The 11,362-nt window shown below is 41.6% G+C and overlaps 1 protein-coding gene across 1 annotated transcript; it reads left to right on the top strand.

Moving 5' to 3' along the window:
- The first annotated feature begins 263 nt into the window (after positions 1 to 263).
- nlrc3l1 (NLR family, CARD domain containing 3-like 1) lies at positions 264 to 11,356 on the top strand. The gene is made up of 7 exons (XM_050040164.1): positions 264 to 310; positions 2,928 to 3,206; positions 5,054 to 5,155; positions 5,359 to 5,436; positions 5,541 to 5,649; positions 5,758 to 5,998; positions 8,030 to 11,356. The coding sequence occupies exons 2-7, from the start codon at positions 3,025 to 3,027 to the stop codon at positions 9,601 to 9,603; spliced, it is 2,286 nt and encodes a 761-aa protein (XP_049896121.1). The 5' UTR covers positions 264 to 310; positions 2,928 to 3,024; the 3' UTR covers positions 9,604 to 11,356.
- The last annotated feature ends 6 nt before the right edge of the window (positions 11,357 to 11,362 follow it).

Genomic DNA, 11,362 nt, shown 5'->3' with positions numbered 1-11,362 from the left:
TCTGTCTGTCCCACGTTTTTCTACTCACTGACGTGGTCAATCTATGTGAAACTGCACATAGGCATTGAGGACTGGCATAGGTAGAAGGGGACAAAGCTACCAATGGGTATGGACTAGTTTATACTTTAATTTAGTTCTTCTTCCACCACTGCTCATTCCTCCCCTAGAAAAGCTGCCTCATGTTTGAGCAGACTGCATGTTGTTCACACTTCCGGCCTGCAGGTGGCAGCGTCTGTCTTGTAGCGTTTTGCCACTCACGCGATAGAACGACACAGAAGAAGAAACTTTGACTTCCTGTATCCAACTGAAGGTAAGTTAGCCTTTATTTGTGGCGCATATTAGAAGGTAGCATTAATGTATTTATGTAATTACTAGGGCGTTTATGTTTACATTACGGACCATTATGAAAGTAATGTTATAATTTTGGGTAAAACTCACGTGCCTTGTTCACAGTTTGAGCCTTCATGGTGCGCCAGTGTGTCACACAGTCTGCGGTCTCTCATCGTAATCTAATTCCTGAATTCAAAGTTATAAACACGCTGCCTCAGTTAAATGTAAATCACAATCATTAAACCTCGCTTATGTTATTTGGTAGTTGTTATATCGAAGTCTGTTTCCTCGTCGGATAGTGTTTACCTGTGGATAATGCGGTGTCCAGGGTTTGAGATAAGATCTGGTTTATTTTATAACGTCACAGTCACTGGGTTCAGTGGCGTAAGGTAGTTACAATGGGATTCAGCGGAGAGGGGCGACTTTTCTCTTATAGAGAGTTTCTATCAACATATAATATTCCAGTTACGCCACGAGAATTTGCTATTGTATTTGACGCCATTCCATCAGGCTCAATAACCCTTTTTAGAAATACTGGCAGACCTCCACCCACTTCTGTCTCCCTCCCCGCTGTGGCTGAATCACCTGTTGGAAAAATCTGTTTTTCTAAACTTCCTCGAAATAATAAGAATATTCGTGCTTTGTTTCAGAAAGAAATTGTATCTATTCCAAATGTCGTGTTTTACTGGAACCGATTTGTAAACAACATTGACTGGAAAAAAGTTTGGCTGATTCCTCACAGATACCTGATGGTGAACAAGGTGAAAGAAGTGTCGTTCAGAATAATTCACAGATATTACCCTGCTAATCATTACATGGTTAAATTTAAAAGAGACATCAATACAAACTGTTCTTTTTGTGAAGACCACCCAGAAACTGTTTTGCACCTCTTTTGGTATTGCTTACACACCAGAACATTTTGGTAAAACTTCAGCAGATTTGTCATTGACCATATTTATAAAGACTTTGCCTTATTGTGGGAGAATGTGGTATTTTGCTTTTATAGAAGTCAAAGCAAAGAAAATATGTACTTCATTATAAATTTATTAATTCTGTTGTTAATTCCACATTCATAAATGTAAATTCAACAGTAAAAAACCTAATTCAATAACTTATAAGCCTACTCTGGCAAAGCTTCATTTGCCTTATTTGTATTTTATATGTTCGTTCACTATTACATATTTCCATCTCTGTAAGTCACATCTCAACTGTAAACCACTTTTTGCAAAAAAGATGACTTAAGAAAAAAAAAAAAAAAAAGGTAGTTACAATGGGCCCCTGTGCACACTATTATGAGGGGCCCTAGTCACAAGTTATGAAGCACACACACACACACCCACAGTTTAAAGGGATAGTGCACCCAAAAATGAAAATTCAGCCATTATCTACTCACCCATATGTCGAGGGAGGCTCAGGTGAAGTTTTAGAGTCCTCACATCACTTGCGGAGATCCAAGGGGAGAGGAGGTAGCAACACAACTCCACCTAATGGAGGCTGACGGCGCCCCAGATTCAAACGTCCAAAAACACATAATTGAAACCACAAAATATCTCCATACTGCTCGTCCGTAGTGATCCAAGTGTCCTGAAGCCCCGACATAAAAAGTTGTTTGGAAAAACGTCATTTGAACTCTGTTTTTAGCCTCATTGTAGCCTGTAGCTCTGACTGCCTCTCTGTGCACCGCGCTCATGTGCATGCTTTTCACGGCACAACAGCGGAAGAGTGGAGCTGAAATACCAATAAATGTCAAAACGAGGATATGTCACAGTTGCAAACAAAAGTTGCTACCTTTGTTTCCTTTGGTGTGTCCGTCAGTCAGGCTGAGAGATATGCAGCCTCAGTTTTTGACTATTTAATACATGATGGATATGATGGTGAATCTCCAGAGTGGGCCAGAAGCAGGTTAATATGAGAAAGGAAAAACGATCAGCTGTGTAATCTGGAGGGAAAAAACTTCAGACCTAAACTTAGATTATTGTGGTTTCCAAACTGGGTGCTGGGGCCCTCAGAGGGGTCCCAAATTAAATATGAGGAGTTTTTCCCTTTCCCACATGCGTGTGTGTTCCTTTTGAAACACGGGTGGTTGTGTCTTACAGTTCATGTGTTGTCAATTTTACAATTGATTTGGCTCAGTTTTCACAACAGAGCAGCAACACACAGTTTAAGTGTGCAAAATGCTAAACACAGACTTCTTTTCCTCAAAATGGGCTCAGAATCTCATACAACAGCACGTTAGATGAAAACAGCACTGTCACATTATAAAATTATCATTCAGCAAGTTTATAACAGTAACAAACAGACACAAACATCTGCATCCTAGAGTAAGATTTTTACACTACTGTAGATCTGTGAAAGGTTAAATGATAATTCTGTTGTGCTTTTTTAAATTAGTTAAATTTTCTGTTCTGTGTCTACCATTACATCTGTGCACTAAGCATTTGTAAATGTGCAGTATCATAATGTAGTGCAGTCACAGGCTGAATAAGCTCGAACAGAAGAAACCTGAAAATCTGGTTTGGTGTAAAGTTTCTTTTACACCCTGATAAAGAATTTATTAACTGACATGTTATATTTTACCCATGTTTGTTTTTCTGCAGGTACAGACAAGTTACTGTCCTGAGACCCTCCCTGGGGAAAGAAATTTCTCACTGAATGAGCTCATCATGTTAGTGTTGGGCTGACCCTTCCTATGACATGATGGATGACAGTGAATTGGAGGCGATAGCCACGCCATCAGGCAGCTCTTCCATTGGGGATGCAGTATCTGGTAGAGCACAGAGTGTGCCTGATGAAGGTGAAGATGACGAGCTCTACTACATCCCAGAGAGACGACCTTCTCTGGACCTGGGACCGAGTCCAATGGATACCAGCCACTGGTACTGACATTTTTCATTTACAAGCCCCAGGGGTCCTCTCTCTCACTGTAGGGTAATTACTCTGGGTAGTATTTTTATGGAGAAGACTGACAATATATCTGAAGTTGAAAAACAACAACTAGCCCTGTCCTTTCATTTGCTTTCTAAAGGTGGTAGAGTACAAAGTAAATATTACTTACTTGGGATGTTTCTAACGACTGATTTTCCCTGACGTTTAAATGCAAGTTTAAAGTTTAATTTGTCAATTTGTCATAAAGTAAGAAAACAGTCAAAATGTACAGATGTACAGTGTTTCCCACAGAATTAGAATCTTTGTGTGGCGGTACCTAGACTCACAAGTCAGTCTTTAGACACTTTGCTTAACTAAAGACTGATGACTTTCTCCATGATTTTGTGTTTAGATGGGCGGATACAATTTCAGAGTTTAAAAAAACCAATGTAACCAAATTGCAGAACCAATAGTAAATCTGCAGGGCGGTCCTTCGGTGGCTCACTGAACTCTGAACCAATAGTAAATCTGCAGGGCGGTCCTTCGGTGGCTCACTGAACTCTTGTGCTCGTAAACATAATCCGACTAGAAACACATGTAGCGGTACAAAATGGCTCAAGTCGCTGTAAGTCCTTCATTTCCACAATCTTGTGGACTGAGCATACGTTTGATAAAACGGAGTTAAATCTCTCGGCATCCATTTTCAAGCTCTCTGTGTGTTTGTTTCCTTGCGGACGAGAAAAGGGGGAGCGCACATTTCCGGGAGGGCGTGTCCTTTTCAATAATGCAAGAGGCGTTGCTTTGTTGCCGGCCGTTTTCTCCGGTGTGTTAAACACACTTTAGAAAGGAGTGTCCCCAGACTATCAGAAGGTGGAGATCTCTGCTTGTCTGGTGGCGAGACTAGGCGGTACCTGACGACTGTCTAAATTCTGATGTTTTTGCAGCACTGTGAATGCAGCGCCTCATGAGGTCTTTTTTTCCCCAGCAGCAGTTTGTTGAGTTTGAGTTGCAGGGTGGATAATTAATCAGTTGATCCGATCAGAGTTGACCAGATCAATGGATGAGAGGAGCAGCTGCCGCAGAGGCGAGTGAAAGCAGTCTTTTAGTCCCAGCACAATTAACAGATCATGAAGAATCAGGGGATCAATGAGACTGAGATAGAGGGGATCTGCAGAACCCTGAAACTCCAGGGCCTCATGAGGAAGACACACTATATATATGTACATCTGGTCCGCTTTTATGTTGCATTACCATTCACCATGAGTTAAAAATATGGGTAATGGGGTGTAATATACCTGGATTTAATAAGATGAATGTATCATGTTAAATCCTGCTTCTCCACCTGTGTTTGATGGTTGTCTCTTTCCCTTTGGGTTGGTTTTTAAAAACATGAAGCATGCACAAAAAAAAAAAGAAATAGGTTTATTGAGTTATCTAAATATCTTATAACAACAGTCTGTGTACCAGGTTTGAGGGGGCGTTGTGTACCTGTCTCTGTCTGTATCTGTATCTGTTGCTGTATGTTAACAGTTACCTCACCAATTTTCACAGAAAGATAAGATGTGTCATTACTAAAGCCTAAGTGTTCTTGTCACCACATACCTCACAAAAGATACATGTTAAGTGTCTGCAGAATCAATACAAAGCCAAGAAAAGGAAAAAAACATTAAAATAAGTCCATGCTTGTCCTAAGTCTTTGTAGTCCCCAGTTCAAATACTGTGTACACTGACAGCCTTGGTGCTGCTTGAGAAAGAGCACTAAGGGTAAAATTGGCTGCGTATCTGGCTTGCACTATGGAAGCATATGATTACTTGTTATGTGGCAAGTAAGCAATTAAAAAAACTGTCATTTTTTCAGGCATTATGTGGACCAGGCCTCTGCTCCACCTCTGAGCTACAATTCAATGACAAGTGAGGAGAACTTAAGCACCATGGATGTCGACGATGGATCCTCTACGAGGTACAAACAAGACAGAGTATTCAGCAAAGCTTATATCAGTCTATAAATTGATGTATTCATCCCAGTGAACCCATGAAGCAGCTGTGCTCGTAGCACGTACCTTTCAATATACCATATCTTGTTGTTACTGTCATTGGAAAACTGTAATGACATGTTGTGGTTACACTGAATGTAATTCAGACCCTCTTGTCATCATGTTTTAGGGTCCAGCTGGACAGAGCAGATTCATACTCAAGCTGCTACTCCTTTGACAGTGACGACTGTGAAAAAAGAATCCCCAGGTAAGATATAAACCCAAGTCATGGCACTTGCATGTTAGTGTGTGTGATTACATACTAAACTGACACTAATATATGCTTAAATCTCTCCACTGTGGCCTCACCAGGGTTAAAAGCAACGATGATGCAGTCTCAGAGCCTTCTGGCACACCCGAGTTAATCCAAGACCCAAATGCGATCAGGCATCCCTCACTGACAGTGGCTTTCACTTTTAAGGTTAGTCTGTGTTTCCCTTTTGTCTTCATCTCTTTTAAAGAAATGGTGTAGAAAATATTCTCTTGTTGAAAATGAGAACACTGAATTTTATCCTTTCTCTGGAATCAGGCTATTTGTGCAACCCTTGGGAAGCTGACTGAAGCAGACTTTAAGAGATTCAAGATGATGCTGTGGAAGCGTTACCCACAGTCATTCAACACTCCTCCCCAAAGCATGGACATGGTGGACCTTGTGGACCGGTTACTTGAGTGTTATGACCTGGAGGTGTCTTTGCAGATCACCAGAACCCTTCTTGAGGAAATGGAGCGAAATAATATCATTGATTTTCTCCAGACTTTGTGCATCAGAAGTGAGTATGCTTCCATATTTATTAACTTGTTATCACTGTTAAAAAACGTTGACCCCAAATGACCATCGCTATATTAATTACTCAACTTGTGTCAGAGTTCTCATAGGCCTACGGTGAACGAAGAATCCAAAAATTGAGAAAATTCTTGATGAATTTAAGTAATAGGAGACCGCGTTTGTGGCGTGTGTGTTTCTTTAAAGTTCTTTTGTGGGCATTGATTTAAAAAAATGATGAAAAACATCCCTTCACACCTTAAATAGCTTAGATATAACTCTATACCTTTGGCTCATTTTGTATGCGCAGATATGCAAATGAGTCCTGCCCCTCAGCAGTTTGCCGACAGTTTGAGTGTACCTGCTCACCTTCGACTCTCCTCATTAAACACACAAACTTCTGCTTGTAATCGGCACTAGTTAACATGAGCCTTTGTTGTCTACATGATCTAACAGCCATGTGTAAACCTTTTTCCCAATTGTGAAAATTAAACTTAAATTACTAAATACCAATGCAGAGGTACACCTCCTTCTCCTCCGATACCCCTCAGTTGGCAAGATGACTTTTGTGGTGTGTGACATAACAGATTCTGGAAGTCAGAATCCATGGTTTTGAGACTTTCATCGGTACACTGCAGTTCCAAGGCAGAAATGCTCAGCTTGACTGCTTATTTTGCTCACGATATATGTTGTAGCATATAAAAAAAAAAAAAACCATAGGGACATGTAACAAGGTCAAAACAGGGTGCTTAAATATCCCTTGAAAGTAGCTCCTTTTTAACAAAAGGCTTAAAAAGTCCTTAAAAAGTGCAAATAAACTGCATCATATATAGTTTGACTGAAATTTTGTTCATGTCATTATAGTCTCGCTCACCAGACCTTTCTCAAGAAAAGAAAGGTCTGGCTGGGCCGACTCTCACTTTAAGATTGGAGAAAAAACGCCCGGTTGCTTGTATTTCTTTCAACCAATCACAGTCATTCTGGGCGGTGCCACAGCAACGGTGCGCTTGCAAAAATATTGCCGGGGGGAAACAGGTTTTGGTGCAACACGCCCACAAAAATATCGCCTACAGGACGCGAACCATGGCAGAAAAATGGCTACATCCCCGCAAGATCAAGCACCGCAAAAGTTAGTGAAGGACGTGTTGAAAACTGCTACACAACCGGAGGTGGTAGGGCGGGACTTCAGCGGTGGCTCGTTCTGCCCAATGAGAGGCTGATATCTGCAGCAAACTTCCGCCCACTCAGACTATCGTCATTATGACAAAATTGCTCAGAATTAGAAATTCAGCTTTTCCTACGTGCCACTTTCAGATGTTTCTATTTTAATGAAGACTTTTCCTTACTTCATAATTTGTACTCCTTTTTGTAATGAGTCGACAGTTCTGTCTGATAACAGGCAAGTGCAGCAGGGTTTCCCTCTTCTATTGAGCCTTGTGCAGGCAGGCAGTAGGTGTGGGGCAGGCAGTAGGTGTGGGGCAGGCAGGAGGATGCTACATGCTGCAGAAGTGGGAGTTCAGTTGTAGTGAGTTTCTATGGTTACGCTGACGCTCTCCCCCTTGATACCTTATCTGAATTGAAACTTCTTGTAGCATGAGGAAGTGGTTCATTATAGTAGTATAAGCAGCACAGCTCTCTTAATTCATTCCATTCACTTGTTTTATGGATTTTATACAGTTATGCATGAAAAGAGTGTTTTAAGTAACCTATCACACATTGATCACATCATTTGTTTATGTTCAATAAAACATTATGTTTAAAAATTAATTTCTAGCTTTGAGTGAAGTCTTTGAAAATGGAAAAAAAATAGTGCTTGAAAAAGAACTGTGAAGTCCTTGAATTTCATTTTATGTCTGTATTAACCCTGTAAAAACATGATTTTCTGTGAACGGTTGTTTATATATTCTCAACAAAAGATAGGGATAATATGTATTCACAAGGCAAAGGAGATGTTGGTCAAAGTGCACTTTCAATAAAGGCCACCAAGTTTTGAAAGAAATGAGAGAATCATTTACGTTTGCATTTTCCTTTTTTTCAGATGAAGTACGTCACGAGCTAAAGGAGACTCTGAAGAGGATCTATGGCAAAGTGTATGAGGACTGGGCCATGCAGGGAGAGAAAAGGCCTCTTGATGATGTCTTTACTAATCTCCACATAACCTCAACATCCAATAATGGCCCAAATCTTGAACATGAGGTCCTGACCATAGAAAAGCTGGACACCAACCACAAGGAAGGGAAACTGCTTTCTACTGGGGATATCTTGAGCGCTGAAAGGCTCGAGCAATCAAGCTTAAAGTTATTGCTGGTCACAGGAGCGGCGGGGTCAGGGAAGTCTATGGCAATCAGAAAGTTAATCCTTGATTGGGTTGAAGAGCGTTCCCACCAGCATGTGTCCTTCTTGTTTCCTTTGCCGTTCAGAGAACTCAAAAAGTTTGAGGATTCTGAGGTGTCCCTCGTGGATATAATTCAAACACTCTACCCAGAAACAAAAAAACTGACAGAACAGGATTATAGAAGCGACGACTGCAAGCTAATGTTTATCTTTGACGGTCTCGATGAGTACAATGGCCCGCTTGACTTTCAAAACACTACGCTTGTCGGGGACCACACAGAGGCCACCACCCTGAACATCCTCGTGGTCAACCTCCTCAGAAGTAGGCTGCTCTACCGCGCCCTATTTGTGTTCTTCTCCCGGCCGCCAGTAAAGCGCTGCATCCCTTGGGATACGCCTCGTGATCAGATAGAAGTGCGTGGTTTCCATGACTCTGAAAGGGAGGAGTACTTCAGGAAGAGATTTAAGGACCCAAATCAAGCAGCTCGAGTTATTGCGTATATCAACTCCTCCAAAACCCTCCGCATCATGTGCCACCTGCCCTTGTTTTGCTCACTGGTGGCTGATGAGCACCAGCACATATTTAAAGAGCAGGGAACAGGGGCAGAAGTGCCAAGGAGCATCACCTACATGTACACAAAGTTGCTGCTTGCACTCACACGTCAGCATCACACATTTAGAGCTCGATATTGTAGCCCAGATAAAGAGAGAGACTTCCTCATGAAAGTTGGAAAGTTGGCCTTCAACATGCTGGAACAAGGCCAGTTCAAGCTCAAGAAGCCTAAGTGGCAAGAGCATGGAGTGGATGACACGGAGACAGTGATCAAGAGCGGTCTGTGCATGCAATACATCACAAAGACAATGGTTTTCTATCAGGATAAAGTCATCAGCTTTATCCACCCCACCATGCAGGAGTACCTGGCTGCCCTTTATGTGTTTCTCACCTTCACAAATCAGGGGAAGAACATTTTTGAGCACCAGCTGAAAGACAAGGTCAGGGGAATATTCAAGGCACACAAAGTGATGGAGCTGTACAAGAGCGCTGTGGACAGAAGCTTGCCGTATGAGGACGGCAAACTGGACATCTTCCTGCGTTTCCTGTTTGGCATGGCTCTTAAGACCAACCTGGAGCTTCTCCAGCCATTCTGCACATCTTCTGTAAAGTGGCCAACATTCATTGAAGATGCCGCTGCTCTCATCCGGAAGAGGATTAGAGAAAATGAGTATCCTGGCAGAAATAGCAACTTGCAGTGCTGCCTGGACGAGCTGGGTGTGTGAGCCTCAGAGGCAGCATCAGTTGATCCGACTCTTTTAAACAGTGATCACTGCGCTTAATCATTTTGATGCAAAATAATTGTCAAGGCTTCCGCTGAATTCTGATGGGAGGAAAACTGTTCCAGATGTGGAGGAACAGGTTTCTCTCCCGATCAATCAACATGTGCACTAATGGAGCTTTAGAACAATTAAAAACATAATAACTTCTGAAGTTCAGCAGTATACTGATGTACCAGTGATGTGAAAACAGAATCCTTTCAGGTTTGGTGTGAGTTGATGTGTGTTTATATAGATTTAAAGAAGCTGAAGATATTACGTGGCCTTATTTTGGGAGTTTATTTTTTTTCCGTTTTCATACAATCAAATGTTTTTGATGGACATTATTAATTATTTCCTGTGGTGCCAGCTCATGCTTGATATGTCATGACATGCTTCTTAAAATGCCTAATATTTCTTTGCACTGTGTTTTTAACACAATATCATAAGCATTATGATTATTGCTCTAAACCAAAATTTTATGGCAGAACTGAAAATATGTTAGAACTGAATTATTTTGTACTTTTAAGTGTTGCTGATCACAAATTATTGCGTGTTGGCTGCTTGCATTTAAGCTACAGTTGGTAACTTTTATGACAATAACTTTGCTTGAACTGTCACTATACTCTGAAAGAAGTAAATCAGGCAGACAGTCTGAAAAAAAAATCACGTCCCACCTCGTGCTTGTGCTGCTTCCAGTAGCATTTGATAGAAACTACCACGGCACACCTAAAATAACCAATCAGAGCTGATGAGTCCTAACGCAGCTGTCAGTGACTGCTTGTGCGGTCAAACTAGACAGCGCTGATTACTGCATTGCCTTGGGAGTAAGACATTGTGTAAACCAGCTGCCATGTTAGAAACAGTCATCCCAAGCTCCATGTACCAAGCACCACCCACTGGATGCAGCAGCTTTCTTATTTTAAGCTTAACAGTACGCTAAAATATAATTCTGTAAACATTTGAGAAATAGGCAACGCAGTGACACAATCTTGACTTACATTGGTGAGCACTGCCTAGTTTGACAGTTTGACGGCAGTTCACGAGCAGTGATTGACATCTGTGTTAAAGACTCCTCAGCTCTAATTGGTTGTTTTCATTCCCAGGCAGCAGACCATTACAAATATGATTTGTTTTCACAGATGATGTCTCATTTAGTGCTGTGTGAATATACAGACAGTTTCAGCAAATATGATAAAAGTGATTTTTGCATGAAATGTACCAACTTCAGCTTTAAAGGATAACTTCGGTATTTTTCAACCTGGGCTCTATTTCCCCATGTGTATGTGTGTGTATGATTCATAGGTACAACTCGTTTTAAAATTGGTTCAGTATTGAGGGAGGCGGATGCAGCTGGGAGCCACGAAACGAGCTAAAATGGTAACGGGGGCAAATGCATCCCGTATAAGTTTGTGCATTAAAAGTGCTGCGGTTCAGATCGCCAGTGTTATCTCTGTAAATAGCATACTAGCCTTTCCCTGACCCTTCACCTCCTGTGGGCTGTGTGATGTCACGAGCTTTGCTCCACTGTGTCTGTAGCTCTCTCTACTCGTGGGACAGCCATTTTCTTGAGGAGGAGGTGTTTCGGGATTGGATGTCTTCTCTTCTTCGGCTGGCAGTAGTCATCTTGGGAGAAGTGAGCACTGCAGACCCGGTGGTCTGCAAGGCGCAGTGTCTGGACAGGAGTGTTAGCATCCATTTGTTGCACAACTAGCCACAACTTCAG

Source organism: Epinephelus moara, chromosome 3, assembly GCF_006386435.1.
Source record: "Epinephelus moara isolate mb chromosome 3, YSFRI_EMoa_1.0, whole genome shotgun sequence".
NCBI lineage: Eukaryota > Metazoa > Chordata > Actinopteri > Perciformes > Serranidae > Epinephelus > Epinephelus moara.
This window is presented reverse-complemented; position numbering and strand designations above follow the sequence as displayed.